Source organism: Triturus cristatus, chromosome 9 (genome assembly GCF_964204655.1).
Source record: "Triturus cristatus chromosome 9, aTriCri1.1, whole genome shotgun sequence".
NCBI classification, from domain to species: domain Eukaryota; kingdom Metazoa; phylum Chordata; class Amphibia; order Caudata; family Salamandridae; genus Triturus; species Triturus cristatus.
The window spans coordinates 859643588-859671157 of NC_140592.1; the positions used below are offsets into that span (position 1 = coordinate 859643588).

Sequence of the window (27570 nt, forward strand, 5' to 3'; positions counted from 1 at the left end):
GATCTCAAAAACACCAAGTGGGCTGCAGCCCTATATCACTTTGAGGAGTTCTGGAGAGTGCGAGGTCTAGAAATGAATGCCACAAAGACGAAGTATATGTCGGTGAACCAACATAGATCTTATAAGGAAAGAGTAATGCTAGGGGACAAGCTGCTTGAGAGGGCAGAAGTTTTTAATTATCTTGGCGTCACCTTTTCCTCGACCATGTCCTGGAAGCTGCAAATTGATGCCATGGCTCTCAAGCATAGACAGATTACTGAGGTTATAGTGAAACAAAACAGACTCTCCTTTTCTAAAGCAATTGGCCCAACTCTAAACATTTATGACGCTTAAGCAATGGGGATGGCTCTATACGGCTCTGAACTTTGGGTGTTTTCCAACATCTCCTCTCTTACCCTATCAGAGAACAAGTTTCTGAGAAGTGTGACCCACCTCCCCTCAGCACTCCTCTGACACCCTTGATGCTTTATTTAGGTAGCAAGGCTTTAGCCAACAAAGTCAACATATGCCCTTTATTATACTGGAGAAGAGTTTGGTCTACACCTGAAATAGCTAATTATGCTTTGGCTTTGAGGGACGTTATAGATACTGATCGGTTCCACACAATCAAGTGGTTACAGCAGATCAAAAAGTTACTAGGTGAAACTGGTATGAAGGGTCTGTGGGAAAACCCAATGAGCAAACCTACCCCCTCAACAAAAAACATTGAAGCACCTCTACTGGCTATGGATTTGGCAATCTGAAGCTCACGTAGTGGAAAGCATGTCACTGACAGGAAGGTTCCTAGATTTTAAATGTTATCCTTTATTGGAATCTTATTGGGACATTATTACTGTACAACTTGACAAAAAGCTCTACTTTCAATTCAGGGTTGGTACTTTGCCTTTGAAATGGGTCACAGGTGAAGATGTTATGTGCACTGAATATAATGTTTTATCTGAAACTGTGGTTTATGTTTTGTTTTCTTGCTCTGGCAAAGTGGATCTAACCCCTTTGCAGACTATTGGGGACCAGAAGCTGCATTATTGCACTCAGAATCTTTAGATCTGTCACTCGGCCATTGCTTGCAATTTCTGTCACCAAGTTTCTAGGGTGGAGGAGGGTCATTAGATCTAGAACCCTAAAGGCCAGGCCGTCAATTGACTCTCCTGTGTCCTCCCATTAGCTCAGGAGTTTTTTCTGGAGTCGGCTATGATTGACAAATAGTATTAAATCGATTTTTTGGGCAAAACACAAGGCATAGCAATACAGGACAGAGTCGCCTACAACCCAGCGGGCCGGCCAGCATCTAGGCATTTCAAGATAGCGAGGCAATGAAGTAAAGGCACACTCGAGCCGGAAATTAACACAGCATGTCGCCTACAACCCAGACAGGGCCGGCCGCGTTTAGAGAGAAGAAGGAAATGGAAAGCCAGTCCCACCACAGATGAGTAGCTGCAAAATCAGGTACGCTGCAATGTTTGTGAGCAATAGTGAGCCCTCAACCTGTAACAAATAGTATAGTTTCAGTGATTCTGCTTTTGACAAAAACAAAGAACAACAAAATAAAGGAGTCAACTCCAAGACCCACCCCCTCCCCCTCCCCCTCTCTCCAGTGAGCAAGAAATAAAGAAAAAGAAAAGGAACCAGCCTGCAGACACTGTGAAATGCGGGACTCCTCTGAGTCCGAGGGGGACCAGAAGACAGGCGGGGGACGACCCCGCTAGGCGGCTACACTGTCCTCTGGAATCAATTTGAAAATCCGGAGATAACTAGGACAGGACAGTTCCCAGAATTCAGTGGAAAGGATGGCTATAAAGGGGGCCCAAATCTTAGCATAGTTTGTGCTCTTCCCCAAAGTAGCCATTGATAATCTCTCCATGCCTAAGAGATACCATAGTTGATGTAACCATTGTGTGTGCTCCGGAGTCCTGTCCGATTTCCACCCCGCCAGAATCACCCGATGCGCGGCATTCAACGCTAGAGCCATCTGTCTCCCTCTAATAGAACGCAGGGGAAAAGTCAGTGCATTGGGTAACCCTAAGAGTGTAAGCTGGAAGCCTGGGAATGCAGGTATTAAATGCCTTGTCGATGTCATCAAGTATTCTCTCCCAGTATCTCGTGAGCTTTGGTCAGTTCCATAACAAGTGGAGGAGGGTACTGGGGCTACCGCAGCCGCGCCAGCAGAGGCCATCGCATTGAGAGTGCCACGTAGCTAGATGGGCTGGGGTATAGTACCAGTAGGACGCAATTTTAAAAGCAGTTTCGGCGTAACCCATGGAATGTGCTGTGTGGTGTGACCTATTGAAGACATCGTCCCATTCCTTATCGGACAGTGTGTGCCCCAGCTCTGTCTCCCAGCGCCTCTGTCCAGCCATGCGGGCCTTCCTGGTGTTGTGGGTGAGAAATTAGTATATTTCAGAAATAAGCCCGTGGTCATCCTTCTTGCTGATGAACCATTTCTCAAACGGCCGCATCGGTCTAATGACCAGGGGTCACGTTGTGGCACCCGACACCCAATGTGTCATTTGTGAATGTAAAAAGAGATCGGAGCCGGAAAGGCTGTAATCCCTGTGCAGTTCTTTGAAGGGGATGAGACCCTGGATGTCAAATAGATGCCCCAAGCGCTTGCAACCGCCCTCCAACCATCGCGCGGCAACCTTTTTGTCCATCCCAGGTGGGAAGCCAGGGTTAGAGAAAATTGGGGTCATTGGCGAGGGGAACAAAGTCAGTTTAGCCCTTGTAGAGACCTTGTCCCAAACAAGAAAAGTGGGACGGGTAGCTGGCGAGGAGTAAAGCCTCCAGGCACGTGCAGGTTTCGGCAGCCAGGCTTCTCGCCAGATGTGATGGCCCGCCACCATCTGGTCCATGAAGACCCAGTATTTCTCTGTCATAGGACGGTTCTATTCCACAAGGTACCATAACAGTGAGGCTTGGAAATAGCCCGTAATGTCAGGTAGAGCAAGGCCGCCCTCTTTCTTAGGACGTTGTAACAAAGTCCTCTGCAGCCAAGGAGAGATCGGACCCCACACAAAGCGCTTGATCGCGATCTGGATGTCGCGGAGCGTGTGCTGCGGGGGCGCCAAAGGAAGCGTCTGAAAGAGGTACAAGGCCCGCTGCAGAACGTTCATTTTTAACAGAAGCCAACCTCCCAAACCACGTCAAAGGGAAGCGCCGCCAGCAAGCAAGATCCTCATGGATGCGAGAGAGGAGAGTTGTATAGTTCACAGATGCTGTTTTAGCTAAGCTTTTGTGGAGGACCAGCCCAAGGTAAGTAATACCGTCTGCAACCCAGTCGAAGGCGAAGCGGGCCCATAAGGCGTCCACTGTCGGTTGTGCCGCGGTGAGATTGAGTACTTGTGACTTCCGCATGTTTATTTTAAAACCAGAAACTTTGCTGAAGGCCTGAAGATCATCCACAACAGCCGGCAATGAGATCAGGGGGTGAGCCACTGAGAAGTTAACGTCGCCGGCATAAAGGCTAATGAGGTGGTGATCAAGCCCAAACAGGACACCCTGTGCCAAGGGGTTATCCTGAAGCCGTTGGGCGAAAGGCTCCATGTATAGGGCGAAAAGCAGAGGGGAGAGAGGACAGCCCTGCCTCGTCCCCCTCCCCACCGCGAAGCCGTCCGAGAGCAGGCCGTTGACCCGCACAACTGCTGAAGGAGCGCTGTAGATGCTCGCTACCCATCTCCGAAACCTGGCCCCCAGTCCAAATTGCTCGAGGGTGGCAAATAAATATGGCCAGTGCACGCAGTCGAAAGCCTTTTCTGCGTCGACCGCTAGTAGTAGGGCTTCTTCTTTAGACCGTTGCACTTTATCAATTAAGTGGCTAATCTGTTTGGTGTTGTCCCCCACACTGCCTACCCGGAATAAAGCTGGACTGGTCAGGGTCGACCAAGCCGGGCATGTGAGAGTTCAGTCTAAAGGCCAGAATGCTAGAGAACAGCTTTGCGTCAACATTCAGCAGGGAGATCGGCCGGTAGGAGCTACAAAGCTCCGGGTCCTTCCCCGGTTTGGGGATGACCGAAATAGTAGCTTGCAACATGGAGGACATAAGGGAACCCGTATCTGCAAAAGAGTTAAACAGACGGGTAAGCAGTGGGGGCAGTTTGACACAGAAGGTTTTATAAAAAAGAGCACTAAAGCCGTCGGGGCCCATGGCCTTCAGGGGCTTCAACCGGGCGATAGCAGAGATCACCTCCTCCAATTGTATGGGGGCCTCCAGGGCCTCAGCCTCGCTGGGCGGGAGAGGAGTGACGGCCGTACCCTGAAGGTACTCGTTGGGATCAGTCAGAGTGGTGGGATCCGCAGAATAAAGGGTTTCGTAAAAAGAACGGAAGGCCGCCACTATCCCGGCATCATCCGTATTCGCCGACCCGTTATGATTGACATTTAAAAGACTTTGCTGGAAAGATTTACCTGAGTTATAGGAATTTGCACTAGTATAACACTTGCTTTTGTGGTTTATGTATGGACTTTTTATTAATTTTTTATATATTCAATCATACATTTTAGTTCTAATTTTAATCAACTTATTATGTGAATAGGTTTTGATTATCACCATAGAGCATTATTTGAGGACATGGCTCGGATTAGGTGCATATTTTGCTTGTATGCTGCAATACTCTTGCTTTTATATAAGCATAGTTAGTATGTATGTATTTTATCTTATGTTTGAAATACTTTTATTATTTTTATGCGTAGAATGTAATCTTGCAAAATGCTTTTATGAAATGTATTGTTGAAATAAATCTTATTGAATTGTTGTTGTAACTTTAATATGATACCCTTAGAACAGGACTTGCAAACCTATCGTTCTACCATCCCTGATAGGTATCATTGCTTTCTTCTAACAAGATTCAGATTAAACATAGTACATCATCTAGTAGCTTTCCCAAAAGTAAGAACAGTACAAAGGCCCAGGAAACCTGCCACTTTGACTCAGTGTCCAAACAAAGCACAATCCACCAGTTTTTTTTGTCCATTTTATAGTATCCAAAGAGCCAGATATATCAAACCTCATATACTAGGTTGCATACAGCTTAAGCCAGCACTGTTGTAGTTATGAGTGAAGATATAAGCTGATTTAGTATGCTTGAGGGATGACATTAATTCCGGCTATCATGGCGGACTGTCTGAGGTTTTTGTGGTCGTAAAAAAGGCCGAGACTCATAAAGAGAATAAATACACTTTTAGTGATATTCTTTGGAGAACTTTTTTTTTCTCACCACAAAATTTTATTGTTAACAGCCAAAAGGCGCCCAGCAGGGCGTTATATAAAAACAGAGTTAGATACATATCACGGATACTGATGTCGACATTTTGTAGTAAGTTACATAATGAAGAATGCTGCACATTACAACTGGTCATGATAACAAATAACCATAGTGTCACCCATCTACAAGTATACAGCATAGAGAATCCATTGAATACCAGAGCGTCCACATCACAAACATCTGTGAACCTCCCCATTTCAGCCAAGTTATTCCGCTGGTGAATCGGGACTAGGCTCCAGGTATATCCCCCTATAATCCGCCCATCTCTTTCATATCTTGGGATGTTTCCGTGGGCAATCCCGGGCAACGAAGATAGGCACCTCAAGCCCCATGCAGAAATCCAGGCCCTTTTTCCAGACCCCAACAGACGGTGGGGAGGTGTCCTTCCAATGTTTTGCAATATCGCGCTTTGCAAGTGTGAGGCCAAGTAACAATAAATGTTGTTTATATATATTTCCCCCTACTTCATCCATAATATGCAGGAGGGTCAATCTGGGCGTACGAGGGACATCCCACCCCAGTACCTGTGACAGACAAGAAATGACACCATGCCAAAATTTTGAAAGGGATGTACATGACCAGACAGTGTGGAGGAAAGTACCTTTGACCATGCCGCACCTCAAACAGAGCGGGGAGGCAATTAGTCCTGCCCGCCACAGCCGGTGCCTAGTGTAGTACACTCTGTGTAAGTACTTGAACTGTATATATCGAAGTCGCGCCGCAATGGCTGCGCCACGCGGGGACTCCAGCGCCTCGGTCCAATCCTCATCATCTATTTGGCCCAAGTCAATCTGCCAAGCCTCTCTCGTATGGGGCAGTGTCGTGTGGCTATTGGTAACTATCGTGTGATACATTTCTGCACTCTTATGGTCTCTTAGATTCCCCATGAACACCTTAGCCTCAATGGGGCTAAATTCAGGGATGGACTCCTGTAATGTTAAGTAAGGCGCGAATGCATGGCGGAACTGCAGAATATTTATAGAACTGCAATCTAGGCATCGTATATTCTTGTTGCAACTTCTGAAAGGATTTCAACTTCTGCCCATGAAGGACATGTCCGACAGTAGAGATACCTATTCTGTCCCATCTGAAAAAGCCAGGAAGGCCATCCAGTTGCAGCATGAGACCATTGCCCCATAGGGGAGCCTCTTTCATTACCCTGCCCCACCACCGCAGCTGCCGGAGGGTGCGCCGCCAGAGACCAAACACAGTGGCAGTCGCCGGGGACAGCGCCCGCATACAAGACGGAGTGCAATGATTAGGTGCCCATAAGCCAGCGCTCAACTGTATAAGCGGGCTCAGACCTATCTCCGTACCACCAATCGTTCAAGATGAGTAAGTGTTAGGCCGCATAGTCGGCTTGAATGTCAGGCGTTGACAGTCCACCACAGTAGGTTGACTGGAAACAGGTCCGCAAGGCGACCCGGGAAGACCCAACCCCCAAAGAAAGTGACGGAGGGTAGCATTGAGCTGTGTGAACCAGCTTGGTGAGATCAAATAGGGATGATTTTGAAGCTGGTACAATAACCGAGGTAGGGAGATCATCTTGAAGATGGCGGATCTACCAAACAGCTAAAGAGGAAGATGGGACCAGACACAAGTTTGTTCTATGATCTGAATCCCCAGCGGTGCCAGATTCCTCTCCCAGGACAGAGACTGCGACTCAGCCAAGAAAACCCCAAGGTATTTAAAACCATCAGGCACCACCATGACTTCGTTGGACCAAAGGCCAAGTTGTCCCGTACTACGCAAGGGCCACAGAAAGGATTTTCGGGGGTTCATATAGAGGCCTGATGTCTCACCAAAGACCTGCATGATCCTTAGGAGTTGAGGTCGGGAGTGAGCCGGCTGTGTAAGAAAAAATAATACATCGTCTGCTTACAACGCTATTCGATCTGGCGTCGCCCCAGACCACTCGAATCCCCGGTACTGAGCGTCTATCCGCACCCATGCCGCGAGAGGTTCCATCGGGAGCGCGAATAGGTATGGGGAGAAGGGGCAGCCCTGGCGGGTGCCACGTCCAATAGCAAAAGTATTGGATACAGAATCTGCCACTCGAACCGAAGCTGTAACATCAGTGTATAGGAGTTTAACATATCGTAGTAGGCAAGGGCCGAGATTGAGGCGGTCCAACAGCGCGATCAGATATATCCAACTTAAAGAGTCGAACGCCCTATCTATGTCCGCCAGCAAAAGGGCAGCCGATTCGCCCAACCTGTCTACCGAAGCAATAGCGTTGTGGGCACGGTGAATGTTATGCCACGTAGCTCGGCCTGGCATAAAGCCAGCTTGGTCCGGGTGGACTAAGTCGAGTATATATGGAACTATGTGGTTAGCGAGAATCTTGGCGAGCAGTTTTGCCTCAACATTAAAAAGCGATATTGGGCGATAAGAGGAGTGGAGTTCAGGGGATCTGCCCGGCTTCTGAAATATGATGATCTCCGCATGTCTCCAATCATTATGAAGACACTGACAGCCAAATGCGGCCTGAAGCGCGGCAAGATAGGGGCTCATAAGAAGGGACTGATACTTTTTATAAAACTCACAGGGGAGGCCGTTGGGGCCCGGAGCCTTATCTGAACACATTTCAGCTAGCGCCTCTTGGGCCTCTTCAATTGAGATTGGGGCGTCAAGGGCGTTCTCTAGTCTGGTCAGTAAGGGTACGGGGGCGAGTTATCGATGAACCGCTGAACTAGCTGTGGCGAGATAATTTCCCGAGGGGCGTACAGCTCTGCATAGTATGTCGCAAAGCTCGCGGCCACCTGGGCCGGGTCTGTAAGCGCTATGCCCTGCGAGTCATGCACACGTGGAATTGATACGGGGCGGAGCTCTCTCTAACAAAGGCGGTGAAGTAGGGCACTTGATTTGTCACCCCACTGATAAATTCGACTCTAGGTAGCCAACCAGGGCGCCCGGGCTTCACCCATCAACTCCCGGCATAAAGCCGCTGAGTATATAGTAATTATCTACGCGAAACCTGTCTGTTCACTTCTCGACATGTGTGTTCCGCGGCCACCAGCTGGGCTTCCAGCTTGGTCAATCGCTCTCGACGCAAACTACGCTGCGTTGTGCAGTAAGAAATGTCTACCCCTCGCAATGTGGGTTTCATTGCTTCCCACACCGTCACAGGGGAGGCCACAGATCCAGTATTACGTGTAAAATAGTCTGTGAAAAATGAGTGCATATGTGACCAATATTTATCATCTGACAGGAGCCACGGTGACAGACGCCAGCGGAATGGGGGACGCCCGGATCCAGCCTCAACTCCACCTGTAGCGGAGAGTGGTCGGAAAGGCCCCGAGGCAGTATTTCGGCTGTAGCTAGGCTTGGTGTATGCGTAGCGCATATAAAGATGTGATCTATGCGGGAGAAGGAGCCGTGTACGCTAGAAAAGTAAGTGTAGCCCAGAGCTTTGGGGTGTAGTCGTCTCCAAGAGTCCACCCAATCCAGCCCCTTTAGTAGGGTCCCAAGTTTAGATTCCCGGGTCTCGGCTTAATTGCCCGCTGCCCGCCACCTATCCATGGAGGGACAGAGTGTATAATTCCAATCCCCCGGGGAACTTTTTTTTAAACTCCCAAGCAACATACAGATGTTGCTTTATATGCGTTATTGTGATTTATTTTAAAAATGTTGCATTCTGAGCACTATGTATGTTAATGTATTGTTGTTATATAGAGGCATTTTACATTTTTACTTGCAGATGTTTTAATTTTTTTATAACTTTTGTATAATGGATCATGACTAAGTAATTTAGAGCCAGATGTATGTACCTTTTTTTAGCTTGCAAATGAGCCGATTTGAAGAATGGGCCCGTTTGCGAACGGAAAAAAGGCTTTTCAAATGTATCAAACCCAAATTGCGATTCGGTAACCTGTTACTGAATCGCAATTTGGGTTTGCGATTCGGTATTAAAAAGGGGCGCGTTTAGGGCGTCTCTTCCTAATACCGAATCGCATCGGTATGTATGAATGTTTTGTGACCGTGAATGCGGTTGCAAAACATTCGCATTTTGCCACCTACTTCAAGTAGGAGGTTACTCATTCGCAAATGGGAATGGGTCCCTTGGGATTCGCAATTAGGAAATAGCAAAATGGTATCTTCATACATCTGGCCCTATATTATTATCTTATGTACTTTTATGTTTTTTAATTGAAAAACCGAATAAAGCTTATTTTGATTTGACCTGCAGGGTCTGTGGTATATGTTGCCAATGTCTCTTTTGAGTAGAAACAAATTTTCCCCTTGTCTCACATCTGAGGGTTCTTGAAATAAACAACTTGAGTACCTACTCCCACCAAGCAAAGTTTGGCTCATATCTTTAGTCGGTAATACACTTTATTTTAATATATTTATTTTTTATATATAAAGTTTCATACCACACTTCTGAAAATGTAAAGCCCTGTAAATTACTGATCTTTTTATCATCCAGTTTAATGCCACACAATGCCCCGCCCTTGATTGATGGAAGGTTGCATCGACATTGACAAGAATCAAACTAGTGATCTGCACCTGCAGATGACTAGATGTTTCAACGGCAGGTATTTAACTCACTGAGCTCGTCATTAAGTAATTCAGAGCAGCAGAGAACCCTCAATATCATTTTTAAATAGCTGAAACCTATTGTCTGGGTTTGCTTCATATTTACATTGAGTAGATACTGAGTATCCTCAATTTTGCTAGAATTTACTGTTTTAGTGTCAGAGCTACAAACCAATGATTTGGTACCCACCATAATGAAGGCCTGGTGATGCAGAGTTAACCCTTATTCTGAAAGAATATCTACCACAAGTCAATGTATTTTATATTTTACCATGGTAAACAAACAATTGAAATTGGTTCCTTTAATCTCTTTTTTTGCTCAGTTGAATTGACAATAATTATTTTGGAGACTTTTTGGCCCTTACATCTAGCGATGACAGTTATAGCAGTGTTACATTACATCAGAAATGATGGATGCAACAAGTCATTAAGCATATCTTATTTGGTACGGGGAGTGCTTTTCATGCAGATACGGGATTCATCTTTCATTATTTAGGTGGTGTTTTGGAGTTAAGTTTGGAAGGTCTTGGAAAGTGGCAGTTGTTACTTTGAGAAAGAATCCTTGGCAAATGGAATAGGTCTCTCCATGTGAAACCTATATTCTTTACCAATGCCTGGATACTTGCTGTGGTGTACAGGAGAAAGCTGGTCTGCTTGATTGTGAACTTGCTTTGGCTTGTGTGGAGAGATACCTAAGAACAGGGGCGATGATACCTTGACCCCCAAGGTAACTCTACCAAGTGAATCATGGGCTGCTCGCAGTTACTGGAATGTTCCCATTTGCTTGTTTTTCTCAAATAGATCAGACTTCCCACAAAATCAAAATGCAGGAAGAGCATAAATCTGTGTTGTGCTCGCTAAATGTCCAACTCAAGAGACTGTTTACCTGTGCATTCATCCCTTCTCAATATTTTTGAATTCATTAAGGAAAAATAAATATGGCTTCTCTATATCTGTTCTTGTGCAAATCAATGTTCACCCAAAGTTGTTGTTCTTCCAAAAGTTGTCTTCACCTCATTGGCCCTAGACATCCTTGCCTCTCAGACTGCACAGAAGTTGGTCACCTCCCTCTCAGTTCTCCTGGCTCCTACGGCAATCTGTACCCCAGTCTCATTTGTCTTTGGGCATTAAAAACACTTCTGTTTTTCATCAGGAAAAGGAGCCCTCTTCATATGTTTCAGGCTCTTTGTCTCTTTCTTTCCTCCACCCTCACCCTTCTGTCATTAGCTCACTTTTTCTTTATGTTCAGCCAAACTCCCTTTTTGTCTATCTTGCCAAGGTTATTCCCCTTTTCCCGCTACTTGATGTTGATGGTTGTAACTATAAGATCATGTTCTAATCTGGGTGATAATGTGAACACCTTTCTTAGGATGGTACCCAGTATAAAAATAATCCTAAATGGCAACACTGTTTTGTCAGTTTAACTACAACCATTAAGGGAAATGAAGTATGTAAAATAGATCTTCCCCTGTACTGTGTATGACACTGAACTATGGAAAAGTTGAAAAAAGTTCATAGTTTTCTCACTGTAGAAAGCTGACCTCCTTAGAAAAGAGATGCTGAATGCAAAGTTTCAGTCAGGATATGGTGTCTTTTTTGTTTTCTTAAAAAATAGGGACATTTCTTGGAGAAAAAGCAGTACCAAACATAGGAATAGAAGAGATTACAGAGAGGTCCCTCCCCGTTCAGAACCGGACTGACGACCAATAGCAGGACTGGCTAAACTTGCATCATCTGAAATTAAGAATAGAATTCTTTGTGCGGCTAGCCAGTGATGCACCTTTATATTTAATGAATGCACAGTGCAATTATACCAAGATGTTTCTCAAGCCACGTTGGCCAGTAGGAAATTCTGAATGGAAGTCTCAATGGAATTTAGGAAGAGGCAGATTAAATCTAAATGGGCTTATCCCTTCATCCTGATCTGCACAGTTGATGGGAAACGAGGTTGATTAGAACAGTGGAAGAAGGAAGAGAATGCTTGGAAATGTAGTTTTACATACGCAGGCCAGCCAGCTGAGACGTTTTAAGGCATGAGCAAAGCGGGCAATTTCCCAAATTTGACATTTCAATTGTTTTTATGCCTTACACTGGATCCCCAAAATGCATCTTGCCCGGGACCCCCGTTTCTTAACATGATACTACCAGACAGTCCTCAAACACAAACTGTTCTCCGAACTGGAACAGATTACACTGACGCTTCAATAGTTATACAAAGCAAACTACCTGCCCTTATAAGTAAAATAAAGAGCTTCTTAGTTAGGTAGGGATCAGTGTTTATCTCTTGGATGGGAAGAATGGCCACCCTGAAGATGAACATAGTCCTAATATTGCTGTACTGCTTCCAGACTTTGCCGGAGATGATTCTCAATCAAGATATGTACCAGTTGCAATCATCATATGGTAAATTCATCTGGCAGTAAAGTAAAGTAAACCAAGACTAGCTAGAAAGGTACTGCAAGGAGCTGGTGGTACTGGTGGAAAAGGCCTACAGGACATAAAAAATACTTTGAGCAGCACAATTACAAATCGCCTTTTAATGGTCACTCCATGAAACGGAAAATAATTGGTCCATCATGGAGATGCACCTACTGGGTGTACCACGTCGGACCTTCTTTGACTCCCCAAACGTATGAGGCCTAAACTGGCTTATGTATCATTAATTACAAAGCTGCTTCTGGAAACATGGAACTCCCTTACTAGATCTAATATGATAATATCTTTCCCATCCCCTTTTACCCTGCTACTGAATAACCTAGACTTCACCTCAGCACATGATGCAGCCCAATGTGCTCCTTGAAGAGCAGGAGATTGCACCCTGCTGAGGGATCTTTCAAGGCCATATGACTTAAATATTTCATCCAGTGTAAGATAGACTTCAGTATAAGAAAATCACAGGCATTGATATTTCCAAATAAGATACTGGGCAATGTTGAAAAAATGTTCCTTAATTATGGGACTGCCAAAGGTCTTATCTCAGCTATTTATTGTACACTAAAAGCTCTCCCATAGACACATAAAAAGCCTTATATGCAGAAATGCCCTGACAGCTGGGGTTTAGAAATAGCGCACGCCAAAACTTCCCAGATTATGCAGGGGGCATATCGAAGATGACCCACATTATGCAGGGAAGAGAGACATAGTATAAATTTATGTATGATTGGTATATGACGTCCCAACAAACTATGACGCCTCTTCCCAAACACAGATGGGAAATATTGGAGAGGCTGTGATAAAGAGGTATCTACATTACATGTTTGGTGGCCTGCCCAGTGATTACGAGGTTTTAGAAAGAAATATTGAGCCATTTACAGAAGGCTATTGACCTGCCAATTCCACCATATCCTATAACAATGCTGGGTATTTAACCAAGGAACTGGGCAGGGCTTAAGGGGTGGGAACTGGACTGTGAAAGCACATATGCTTTTGATAGAGAAACAGGAAATTTCAGTAAACTGGAAAAACACAAGGGCCCCTGGTGTTACAGACTGGGAACTAAAGTTGTAGACATTAATGGCAATGGAAATTGTATCATATGGCCTGCAAGATGAACACAAGAAATGTAAAACCAGTAATGGACTATTGACAAGATGAAACCAACACCTAATTTGAAATGTCCAAGAACATTGAGGGCGTTGTGATTCAATTAGTCTCCAGATGTGTTGGATCAAAGGGGTTGTCCAAGTCTAATCAGACGAAAGTAATATAATTATGTTGGTAAAGATTTTTATTTTTTTTATGTTGGTATTCTTGACTTAGTTCCATCAGAGGAGAGGTGGCACATTTGTGGGAGGATGTGGGTTGGGAGGGTGTGATAACTGCTGCACACTTTCATTGGGATTGTGATCTGTAATTTGAAATATTGTGAAAACTAATAAAATGTTTAAAAAATATAGAGACTTCATATTCAAAGTGACAACGCATAATGTTGCCAGTCGTGGACAGGAGCATGACAAATCTGATCAATTTAACTTACTATGTTGCCATGTCACATGCCTTAATTAACATCTGAAACGGATACTTTAGCAGACTGTAGTTGTCGAGAAAAATTGAGGGTACAGGATTATGTACCACGGCGCCCATCCCTTCAAAACCAGTCCCCACTGGTAAAGGAATGGTTAATCTTCTTTGAAGGAGGTTCTTCTTTACATCATTTTCATTGAACCATTGGTTTTCCTCTATGTTTCTTATCACTCTTTTTTTACATAGACATAATGCCCCGGTAGTCTTATTTCATGTGAACAATTCTTTATTTTTGTTTAAATCCAAAGTACACAGCCAGCACGTGCTTTGGAGCAAACCCCTTTCTCGAGGTTTTCAATCGATGCAGTTTAACTGTTCTCCATTTGTGTAGTTTCCTAAATAAAGACATTCATGGAGAGCCCATTGTGGAGCTAGGACACAACTGTGCATAGTTGCCTTTAACGAGGTAACTGAAATATGAAAATATGGAAAGTTTTTATTTAAGAAATCACACCAATAAAGATCATTAAAAATATATGGAATAGCCTCATCAAGCTCATCGCTTTATTCATGTGTGGCATGAAAGAACATTGGTCTTCATAAATTAAACGAATCACGAGCCTCTGTAGTCTTATATCACGTCAATGCTAAACATTTTCGTGCAGAGAGAGAGAGGGCACTGTGCCTTGTGGTCTTTAGGATACTTTGTTGGCTTGGGGATCATCAGTACCTGTGCCTTTCAAAGGAAATAGGGTAAAGTGCCCTCCTCTATAGCCCCACCCAGGAGTAAAATGGGCCTAATCCCACAGGGCTTCTTAACAAACTCAAATGAGAACCCATTCTGGTGTTTTAGGGTCTTACCAGCCCCCAATGCTTTTAGCTGCTGGGATAATGGTGATAACGGTGTCCTGAAAATCTGGATTTTATTAAGGACACAGGGGCTAATTTTATGCAATAAATCCTTTATTGCCACCACTCAGCAGCACAAGAAAAAAGGTTCTTAGAATAGAGAATACAGAATCATGAACAACATTCCAAAGAACAATAAAACTCCTCATCATCTTCTCCTCTTCCTTCTTTACATTGCCTGCGAAAAAAGAAACATCTAACAATTAAACTCTTTCAGTCTCTAATCAAAACAAACAAACAAATCTTCTTGCTTCAAGTAACGTAGAGATGAGATATGATTGAATCCAACAAGTCCTAGACTGCTTAGTTTTGACCTGCATTGATAACAAAGTAGAAAACAGCATCAGGGTTGGGAAAAAATAAACATGGGAGGGATAATATTAGCCTCCGTGTCCTTCACAAAATCCAGATTTTCAGCCCACCGTGGCTGTGGAAAATCTACGTTGTATGGCACGACACAGAGGCCAACATTATGCAAGTTCAAAGCATATTAACCAGACAATTAGCTGCATTTTCAATCGGTTTAAAGTAAAAATGTCTAAAAATAGAATCAGTAGACCAATCAGCACATCGTAGAATGTCTTACAGGCTACCACCCAAGACACAAGCTTTAGAAGCAGCCGCACCCCTCACTGAATGTGCTCCAAACATACTTATATCAATACCTGCCATCTTCATCAAATCTTTCACCCATCTAGCCAAAGTGGGTGAAGAAACAGCTTTCTAAGGATATCTGAAAGAAATGAGTAATTGATCAACCCCGACAGGTCTTAATGGGGTCGTTCTACATTCATACTCTATCACACAACGCACCACGCAGTTTTTCTTTTTCAACCATGTACGGGTAAAATATAGTTGAAGAATTAGTTTTCGTTCTCTGTTTAAAGTAAAAGCAAATACTCTTTGGAGTAAAACACCTACTTGAGATTTCTAAACCACGAACAGCAGAAACTCTCCTGAATGAAAGAAGGCACAACAACATCGTAAGTTTGTAGGATAAATCTTTCAGATTTAAATCCATATTGTCATTCCAAGATTCTAGAAAACACAGAACGAGTGACACAACCCAAAAAGAAGTATATCTTGGACCAGGGTTTTTTGCTAATCTGATGCTTCTTAACAATCTCCTAACCATAATATCCTGCCCGACTGTAATACTATTCACAAGAACGTGACCTGCCGAAATAGCAGTCCTATGAAGTTTCACTGACCTATAAGCTAATCCTTTAGAAAACAAATCAGTTAAATAATTCAACACATGAACTACATCTGCTGAAACGGGATCCAGGTTCCTTTCCATACACCAACCATTCCACTTATTCCAGGCTGATTTATATGCCTTCCTAGTTCCGAATGCCCAGGATTCCTCAATGAGTTTTGAAGCCTCAGATGAAAGTCCTAGCTATCTCCAGACTCTCCTGAAAGTTTCCAAGCCACAAGCTGAAGATGACCCGATACTACCAATCCGTGAATCTCTCCCAGAGGACCTCGTAAGATTCCCTGAAAAACCGCCAGAAGTACAGGGTAATCCACACTCATTTCCAACAACATAGGGTACCATGCTTGAGAACTCCAAAACGATGTGATCACCACCAGCGTTTCCCTCCATTTTTTAATCATCCCTGTTACTCTGCTGATCATTGAAAAAGGAGGGAAAGCATATGGACGGATAACCCTCCAATCCTGCAGGAAAGCATCTATCCCTAAAGCCTCTGGATCTGGATGCCAACTGAAAAACTTCCTTAGCTGGGTGTTTATTCTGTTCGCAAAAAGGCCTACCTGAAAAGGACCCCAAAGGTGGTTTAATTTCGTAAAAACTAACCTGTCTAAGGTCCAGTCGCTGGAATCGTAAAAAGTCCTCGAGTACCAATCTGCCACTGAATTGGTATTGCCTGGGATATGCTCTGCTTGTACATAAATGTTTATTTCCAGACAATAATCCCAAAGCACCTTCGCTAAATCTGCTAGACCTTTCGATCTTGGACCTCCCATCCTGTTCACATACCTCACAGCAGAAATATTGTCCATCCTTAAAATCACGGAACATCTGGCAGTCTGTTCCCCAAAACATTTTACTGCAAAAGAACCAGCTAACAATTCCAAACAATTTAAATGCAGCTTCCTTTCCTGACTTGTCCAACGTCCGCCAGTACTTTGAGATCCGCATCTTGCACCCCAGCCTTCCAAACTTGCATCTGATTCCACAATCAGATCCGCATTTTCTCAAAAAATTGCTCTCCCATTCCATGCTTCCATATTCCTCAACCACCAAATCAATTCCTGTCTTGCCTCCTGTGAAAGACATACATTCTCTGAATATTTCAAACCATTCCTCAAATGCAAAGCTTTTAATCTTTGTAAGGCTCTGTAATGTAACAGGCCTGGAAAAATCGCATGTATTGTTGAAGAAAGTAGACCAACAATACGTGCTAACATTCTTAACTAAATACAATTCATCTTTAGAACATTCTTTTAATTCCTTTCGAATTCTCTTTAGTTTCTCTTTTGGAAGCTTCAAAACTGCCTCCACTGTATCTACTACAAAACCCAAAAATTGCGTTTGTTGATTCTGAATGCATTGTGATTTTTTCCTGTTTACCACAAAACCCAAAACCTTAGTAACTCTACAGCTAACTTTGTGTGAGAAAGAAGAGTCTTTTTGTCCTGATCCATAATCAAAATATCGTACAAATAAATAATTAGACGAACACCCCTCTCTCTCAGAAATGCCGTCACTGGTAAAGCACCACGGAGCTGATGACAGGCCGAATGGCAAACAAACAATCTTCCACATCTTTCCTCTCCACACAAACCTCAGAAATTTCTGGTGTTCTTTGCATATTGTAAGGTATGCATCTTTCAAATCCAACCTGGTCATCCAATCTCCTTCCAACAACACATCCTTTAGCAAATGAATTCCCTCCATTTTGAAGTGGAGATAAACCACCCAGTCATTCAACTCTCGCAAATACCGGACGCATACCACCCTTGTGCTTTTTTTCTACTAAAAAGATGTCGGTGATAAAACCTTCCACATGATCTCTCTCGCCTTCTATCGCTCCTTTCTTCAATAATTCTTCTACTTCCAAGTCTATTAATTTCATTTGACTTTTCTGAAAAGAAATCCTTTTTGGTAAAATCCTCTGAACTGGATGTGCAATAAACTCTATCCGAAAACCCTGTACGGTTTCTAAAACCCAAGAGTCCCTTGTTATTGACCACCATACTTGATAAAATTGGGCAAGTCTGCCACCCAGTTTTAAGGGGATAACAGAAAGGTCTTGACTTACCAGACAAACCTCTGCCTCGTCTTTCACCACTGTTGAATCTTCCCCTTGATCATTGTCTCTGGGGATAAAATCCGCCTCCGTGGAAAAACTGCTGACCTTGATAACCTCTAAATCCGTAACCTCGTGTAAAGGAGTCTTTCGTGATGCCCTGGCCTCGGCCGGGGAACCGACTCCTTGTTCTCCCGGCCGACCCAAAAACACGATCACTGAAACCTTTTTAATCTCTCGCTGAGATTTTTGAAGAGAGCTGAAAGCTCCTACATATCTAGACAGATCCTTAATAAATTCCTCTCCAAAGAGAAGACCCTTAGCCGAAGGCCCTTCTCCCTTCGATGCTAGATCAACCAATTTAGGATCTATTTTAAGTAAAATACTTTTCCTCCTTTCAGTGGAGAGTGCCGTATTGGCATTGCCAAGTAAGCAAACTACTCTTTGTATCCACTCACGTAACTCCTCCACATCAATATTGCTCTTACAGACATATGCGTCCTCTGCCATGTCAAAAATCTTTGACAATGGCCCGACAATATCCAATAATCTGTCCTGACAGGACTTTAACCCTCAGTCAATACCCTTTCTTGGTTCGCGACCTCCTTTTGCAATGAAAGCGATCATCTTAGGGTCTAACTCCGGTGTTACCAGCACCTTATTTTCAATAGTTGGTCGTGGGCACTCAGATCTGAGCCTAACACGCACCTCTTTTGGTATCTCCCTTCTGACCCAGTATTGAAGATACTCTGCCACATGATCAGAAGGAGACCATTCTGGTGATAAGGTGTGCTTTATGAGTAAAGCGCTTAACGGTAAATTTTAAATTTAACCGTTTATAAATGTTAAAACATCCTTTGATTCCCTCAACAAAGAATAACTTTCCCAAGAAACAAAAATCTCCATAAAAAATTTGCGCTAAAGCGACATACCGGTCACGCTTCACTAATTTCCTTACGATTAATTTTTTTAATTAAATCTTTGTTTTCTTATACAACATCTAATCCTCTAACCCCCTTATAAATCTAATGAAATGCTTCATATCATAAGAAGCATAGTTTCTAATACAATTAAATATAACATTTCTATCTAAAATATGCACTTTTAAAATCGACCATAAAAATAATAATTAAATACAACATTCTATTCATAATTAAATATATAATCTTCCTCAAACTTCTAGTATTCAAAACAATTATCATTCAATTCACCACATTAGCAAAACTTATCATTCAAAATAAAGTATTCATCAGATATACTTATCTTCTTGAAGGAAAGAAGGAAGAGGAGAAGATGATGAGGAGTTTTATTGTTTTTTGGAATGTTGTTCAAGGTTCTGTATTCTCTATTCTAGGAACCTTTTTTCTTGTGCTGCTGAGTGGTGGCAATAAAGGATTTATTGCACAATGTTGGCCTCCATGTCGTGCAATAAAATCTTGTTCCTATGATTTGGGACATTTAATACACAACTGTTAAATAAGGAGTTTACCAGCAAGCTCTCAATCTATTCAATCCAGAGGAGAAGTGGTTGGGAGTACAGTTATCTCAGATATTCCAGAAACATCTTCTTTATGCCTTGCCGTGTGCAGACCAATAAGCACTACCTATCTCTTAAAAAAGTGATACATGCTGTAGGCACCTCTCTCTTCAGTGGCCAGGCGACTGTGTCTGCTCCGAGCCTCTGAATAGGATCCTTAGGCCAAACAGGGCTCCCACCAGAGGTCCCCTGGGTCCGAGTTGAATAGTGTCCATTTCGGGACTACATTCATACTGCTGTCATGAGAACAGATAGGAGAATCTCTTTAGACCTTCGCATTCACCGGGCAACTAAAGTCTTTCACCCTTACCATGTTTGCTGACATATGTGGTTCAAAGAGTTTCAAATTCATAGAGTAGAATCTGCTGACTGTTACATTTGGTGCACAAACATTCAGAAAACATACTATGAGCCTTTTAAGTTTAGCAACATGGAGTATTTATCTGGAATCAGGAACTGAACATTTTTTAGGCAATGAAATTACAAGGCAGCTCGGATCACTATCCCTTTGGCATAAGAATAGTTGCCCTCGCATCCTTTTTGATACCCTTAAATTTTCAGGCCCCAAGAGCTCCCTTTCCTAGATGTACACAATCTTCATGCTATGAAATCTCCAGTGTCTGTCCGCCTCACCTGTCTCTTAATTTAATTATTAAGTCCTCTGGCGTTCCATCTCAGGACTCAAACTGTCCTTTCCATTGTTAACATTATAAGAGCAATAGCTCGATAGCTTGATGCCCTCCACCACATCTGAGCCCAGTATCCAAATCTCAATCCCACCCTAACAAACCAATGCATAGGATGCCCACCATTTGCTCACGGAGACACTATCTACTAGGACCTTCTGTACATCCGAAATGTACCCGTCTGCTGGATGAAAAGTAGAATATGAAAGCCTCCCACTAACAAAACCAGTGGAAAAAAGCCCCTTCCTCACTAGAACAGGCAAAGCGCAATTAAAGTTACAGGTTCCAAAAGGAGCAAGCAGGAACAAAGCTCACTTTCCCCCACATAACTGACCAGAGAGCATAAGTCCAGAGGTGTGGATCACAGAACCTGTTCAATCCAGCTCTGCTATGTGTGGATCAATGTACCTTAAATCAATGTACCTCAAACCTCCACCACCCTCAGCACAATTAAATTAGAGACTGATACATCAACCCTTGCATCAAGCTTGAAGCACATAGTCATGCAGAATGACTGAGCACTGCCTGCAATCCAGAACAACATACTAGTCTCATCTGCAGCATGAGTGTTCGGAGCATCACTAGATTCAGTCGTCGATCGACCTGTGTTGGGAGTCTTGTGTAAATTGCTCTTGCTCCGGTTTTAACCCAGGGAATTTACCACTCAGAACCCGGTAGATGGTAGCTGTTGCTTTGGATCCATCGAAGAGCAACATAATTGATCATAATGAATTAACTACTGATGTAGGGTACTGATAGGGTTGGAATAAATAAATTGGAGTTGAACATAGAATATTTAACTCTTCTTTGATACTATCATCTGGGATCCACTCAATTACAATGTAAAGCCTAACTAGAGATGATACACCTGGTTTTGAGCATTTACTTACAACCCTGATGAAGTCCATTTAGGACAAAACACGTTGGCTGAGCTGAATTCATGTTTACATCTACAAAAAGAATAGAAATAAATCAAGATTTTTTTCATCAAGATTGCATGACTGCTGTGCATTACTAATGTACACTCCTGTAATTACTGGTTGGATAATTTATATATTTGGTCTATATTAATTATGATGTCTGGGCATCCTCAATGGAAATGTGAAGTTTCTAAAAAAGTTTAATGATATTATCAATGATAACACGTGTAGATAATAGACACTCCTGTCCTGTATGTGAGACCTCCCAGGATATTGCAGCATGGATTATGAAATTTAGCATCACAAATATGGAAATGTAGCGGCACAAATATGGAAATTTAGCGGCATTTTTGTGGCACTTTATTTGACTCATAAACATTCATTTTCAGCCTGAAATCAATGGAAACTGTTTTAGCAGAGTATTCCTTTTTGAAATAGGCATGTTTAAAGTGTCTGCAGCTCTACGGAAGCACAGCTTTAGTCCTAAGCTCATAGGAGTGAGCTGTATTTCTAAATGTAATTTTTTAGGTAGACCTCTCTGAGTGTAGTCTGGTTTCCATGAGTTCATTCAAAGCAAAGCAGTCTAGGACCGTTGGGGGTTGACAAGCTTTGTCAGTCACTTCCAAGCCTCGTTCATGATCTGCTGTAACATAAGCACTCCCATATTGCTGTGATCCAAGGTTTGCAGTCAGTTTTGGGGGGCTTCTCCATGTGCAGTCTGGATGTCATTTCATAACAATGACAGTGGTAGCCTAAGTGAGGTATAACCCATATGGCTATAGCTCCCATTGACATTATGAGTTTAGCTATTTGTTCCAATGTTAGCCTATCAAAATATCTCAAGGTAGAATGGTAAGGGGTGGAAACTGCATAAAATAAACTTGCCTCTTCGACTTCTGCTTGCTTTCTGCCCCTACTGCTACCTTCGTGACCTCTGAGACCATAGATCACAATAGATAGGGCGTCAAAGGAAGCGCGTGGGTCTGGAACCAATCTTTCTTTTTCTTTACCTTTGCCTGATTTTGAGAGGATTATCCAAATTGGGGTCCAAAATCAACCAGAGGAGATGTGAGTTTTTCTACAAGATAGCACTTCACTGAAAAGCAAGTACCGCAGGAGCACGAATATGCAACTTACCACCTCTACACCGAGAATCATTGCAACAGCAGCTAGGTAGAGGTGGTCAGATTAAAACTAAGAAATGAGGCCACTGCTTCATTCCGGTATTCAATCTCAGAATCAATTTATCGGGACATCAGCACACAGAAGAATCATTCCCTCAAGAAGAAAAGGCTTTCAGAAGTCTTTCCCTGCAGTTCTTATACCATCACCACACGACAGAATAGTGCCTCAAAGTAGAATTGATACCAGCCCATACAGAGTAACATGTCGCACCGCACGTAGCCCTTAGGAGGTAAAGAATGGCGCACACAATCATTTCATGCTCTGTTTAGAAGAGACTGGATTTTGTGGAAGTGAGTTCACTTAGCTGTAGTTCGATATGAGATATATTTCATCAGAGTTCACTATTTCTAAAAGTAACAGTGTCTGCGGTGGAATGTATGATGAAAGGTGTACATTTCAACAGTGAGCACAAGCACACGCAGATAACAAGAGTAAAACACCAGCATTGCAACATCTTAGGATAGGTTATAGGCCCCCGCGTTAGGCTGTTGAATGCATGGATCACATTTTCCAAATTTCGTGCGCAGTTTTGTAAAAATCACGGCATTTTTGCAAAACTGCTGATTTCGCGATTGTTTTGCAAATCGTGAAATCCTGGAGGGTCTGGCTAATTTACCACAGTTGACCTGATGCTAGGTGCCTGTCCTAAATGTACTAACTTTTTATCGATAAAGCTCACAGTTTTTCATTCTTACGTGTTTTCACTCATAAATACGGTTGGGAGACAATCAGTTTACTTAGCTCTATTTATTCTAAAAAAAAATTAGAAATACAGAAATTGGATGTTCTTTTGGGTGTCTTTCCATGCGGTCAGTCAGGACCATCAGGATGATAGCTAGGACTGTTGGCAGGGTCAGGAGTTTTTTTTTTTTTTTTTTAAAAGACATGCTTTTTTTTAATAAAGTTCACATAGTTGAAGAGGTTTACATTCTGGTGGCAAATTCAAGTATTTTCAGGTTAGTATGGTATTTTTTTGTTTAGCTACTTAGGGGCCCGATTCCGATCCGGTCCGGAAAGCCCTTCGTACGGCTCAGATCCGGAGGGCTTTCCGGACGAAACGTGCTCCGGGCGTCTGAGCGATCGAGTACAATGTGTCCTTAAGCATACGGTCTTGATTCGCTCGGACTTCCATTGAAGTCTATTGGAGCCTGCGTACAGACGCGTGCACAGGCTCCCATTGCAGAAAATGGGTGGATGGGGAAAAGCGTACACCCTTTGGCGGGCCACACTGTGCATGCTTGGATCGGAGAGACCCATGGCCACCCCCCCAGTGACCGATTCGGAGGACCCCGGGTGAAGGGGGGCCTGCTACGGCCCCCCCGAAGTATGCTTCCCGGAGCTTTTTTGAGTCGGAGGCTCCAACTCGATCCAGCTGATCGACGCGTGCATCGTATTTGGTCGCTCGGAAATTGGACCCATTGCGCTGCACGAGTCGATCGTGTTGTAGTCATCCAGAGGGCTTCGCTGACGGGTACGAGTCACTCGGAGCACGAGGCGATATTCACATCGTACTTGCTCGCACATACAGCGATACGAGTTGTTTGGAAACCGGGGCTACAAATCGGAGTAGCTCGCTACGGATCCCGTTTGGAGCCCTTCTGCGCGAGATCGGAATCGGGCCCTTAGTGTCAAAGTGTGAGTGCACATTTATCATTTAAATAAATCTGGAAGATGCAGCTTAAGAATTTAAAAATTGACATAGATAAATACAAACAAGATGAGGAAGAATATAAATGGGTAAATACTGATGACAAAGTAAAAAAATAAATACCATGAAGTAGCTTCTAATTAGGTGTAGACCACACTCAAGTCCCAGCACAAATGCTGGTTGCACCGGGATGTTTTGGACTACACCTACTATCTGCATATTAATCACTCTTTTCTGATCAATTGAATACGCATTGACCATGATATATCTGCCTTCTTTCCTAAACTAATATTACTTGTATTAGTTTCAATGTCTTATCCCAGATTGGCTGCTCATATGCCCTCAATGATAGTCATTGTTCAGCAATTTCAGAGCACTGGACTTCTGACCTTGTTTGTGCATCACAAAATGATAATTGATCGTCTTGATTGTCTCTTCCTCACTCCATCTGATTAAATTGTTATTCTCTAAAACCCGTCTGATTTTACGAAAAGACACCCTTACACACCCCAATAATACCAGTTCCTTTGCTTGCCAATGTAAATATTACTTAAATGAAATATATTTATTTGTTTGGGGTACCAGAAAGGTAACTGTGGTGCCTCCCGAATCTATGTCTTACATCTACAAATCCTTGTTTGAAACTGTGAAGCATCATTGAATTTGGGATACCTTTCAGAAAATGTTAAAGTGCACATCCAGTGTAGAGAAAAACACAGTCGTCATCCCTAATAGTCACCAGCAATAGGCATTCCAGAATGTTCCTTTGTTTGACGTCTGCAGGGGTTTTGAGATCAGTTGGGCCATCATCCATTGGATCGCCTCTTTAAATTCTGGGACGTTAGCAATTGGTGATGAAAAATACAAACCTTTTCAAACTCCTGTTGTTCATGTTAAATGTACATTGATTCAAAATCATGTTATTTTTACAGCAAGATGTTCTGAAACTAGGAGACTTTGGGTCTTGCAGGAGCGTATATTCCAAGCAGCCTTACACGGAATATATTTCAACACGCTGGTACCGAGCGCCTGAGTGCCTTCTCACAGATGGATACTACAGCTACAAAATGGACATGTGGAGTGTTGGTTGTGTCTTCTTCGAGATCACAAGGTATGGTAGTGGAACGTCACTCACATTTTTGTGTATGTTTATCATTTGTATAGGCTGGCCGGGCTTAGCATTATTCACATGTAATTCAACGTGCCTAAAATCGTGTAAATTCACAGTTAGCAGCATAACACTATGGGTCTACTGAGCTTTTACAGTCATAATTGGGGTGCCAGGTGCAGACTGCAATCTAGGCAGGGGCGCAACTAGACTATGGGGGTGGGGGGGGCGAGGGGCTAAGAATTTGAATGTGGGGGCAGAGCCAGCATCAATGTTGGAGTCACAATTACACTTAGGGCTGCCTCGAGTCATAAATGTTTGATTTTAATACTCAGTGGGATGTAGAACATTAAGCTTCTGTTTCTGGGACAATTATTAGCAAACTGTCCTATGTGAACTACTGAGGGTAATTGAATAGGTCTTAAAAAATCTTTTCAAGATATTTGGGATAATTCGCCTCCCTCTGCCGCCAGTCCCAGATGTTTTTGAAGATTAGTGGCTGGTGGTGTAATTTATGTGCATTTTTTAAAATGTTTTTCTATTCATACACAATCAACATCAGTACCTTTAGTGTATTTGTAAGATGGGATGTTAGGACACAAGATTGTAAAGATGCTTCTCGAGCCAGATAGTGTTGTAGTAATTCTTTATTCAGCAAATACCCGACACAATATCTGGGCTAGAAGCGGACTGTTCTGACAGACTGCCGCTGTTAACTGACAATACAGTACCTCAACCCCAAGGTCCCACCATAGAAACTACTGACCTCACAATGCAACGGGGACACTGCTGTACGGTACCTAGTAGGATACCAACAGCAGAGCCAACTCACATATACCACATCACCACAACACCTCCCTCCATTTGACAACTAAATAAATAATATGGCAAGATTAATACAACTGAATGGATAACTTATTAAAAAAATACGTATAACGCATGGGCTGTAAAATTCAGTTATACCACCAGTACAATTTTTAAATCGTTTAAGTTATACAAGGATTTATTTTGCACTACTATCAATTCATTTCCTTTAATTTCTCCATTAAATTCTAAACTCAGTACTTGTATTAGTTTTTGATCATGTTCCCCTCTGGTTCTACCCATAACTAGGATATCACCCTGACAAAATAACAGATCACTCACATCATTGAAAATGACTTGCATAAGTCTCTGGAAGAGGACCGCAGCAGAGGCTAAGCCAAAAGGTACCCTCTTAAACCTGGAACACCCAAACAGGGTTACAAAGGTAGTGAGTCTTTTACTCTCGGGATGCAAGGGGAACCTGATCAATTAAAATACTCTTATTTAGCTCTGTGAGATCCATGCACAATCTTAGCTTCCCATTAGCTTTCTTGGTCATTCAGCATGATTACCATCCAAGATATATTACATCTCCTCAACGAAAACGACTACATATCTTCCCTAGACTTCCAGGATGCATATTTTCATATACCCATACATCGGAGACACCGTAAATTTCTCAGGTTCATGGTAGCCTGCAGCCACTATCAGTTCTGAGTATTGCCGTTCGGCTTCAAATCCAACCCCCGCATTTTTGCAAAGTGCCTAGAGCCGGTTGTAGTCTTCTTTATCCAACAGCAACATCACATTTTCCTATACCATGACGATTGGCTCATCAAAGCCCCCACTTACAATGCTGCATAAACATTCACCAAAGCCTGTATACACCTCTTCAACCAGCTGGATCTGACTCTCAACCCAGACAATTCAGTCCTTCAACCATCAGGACAACTACCTTTCCTTGGAGCCACACTGGATACCACTCTAAACAAAGAATACCCCACATCGGCGAGACAACGGAAACTTATGGCTTGTACAAAAAAAGGTCACTTTCTGTATGCCTCTACAAATCTCTCCTAGACATGATGTCCTCTTGCATTCATCTCATTCCATACTATCACCTATACATGCGTCCTCTGCAAGAAGCCTTAGACATCCAATGGGCGAAAGCTATGGGAACATTCGACGAAATAATTCAAGTCACTCTACCCAATGGTTTTATCACTCATTTGGTGAACGAAGCCTCAATATCTGTCACTGGGCCTACCATTCTTACCTTAAGCCTCTCCTTTAGTGATAACAACAGATGCTTACATGGACGGCTAGGGAGCTTACCTTCAAGAGCTCTGGGTCAGCGGGAAATGGCCCTCTGTGATATGCCATATAAATACCATAATATAGGCCTCAGTAATTTCATTACCCTTCACCTATATTCTTCCCTACATTACACTTGTCACGGTTTACAGGGACTGACCTTTTACCTAGATACAACACTGCATTCAGAATGCGGGTTTCCCCTAGTTCGAAATCTCATACATTATGCATGAGGATTCTTGCAAGGACAGCAGGACTGCCATCTCCTGTATAATATCTATGTATAAAGTTCATGTCCGACTTCATCCTTAGGCCAACACAGTAACACAGCAAGGTAGGACCCCTAGCCTATAACTATACCTATTATAGGCTGGACAGGTTTCAGCACAATAATTTAATGTACATATGGCACATTACCTTC

The 27570-nt window shown here is 43.0% G+C and overlaps 1 protein-coding gene across 2 annotated transcripts in view; it reads left to right on the plus strand.

Moving 5' to 3' along the window:
* The window catches only part of MOK (MOK protein kinase), a 488814-nt gene that overhangs the window by 310327 nt on the left and 150917 nt on the right, over window positions 1-27570 (plus strand). For both annotated transcript variants that reach the window (XM_085628022.1, XM_085628023.1), the window contains exon 7: window positions 24856-25034. In XM_085628022.1, the coding sequence (XP_085484148.1) occupies window positions 24856-25034 (179 nt within the window). The remainder of the gene's footprint in view (window positions 1-24855; window positions 25035-27570) is intronic.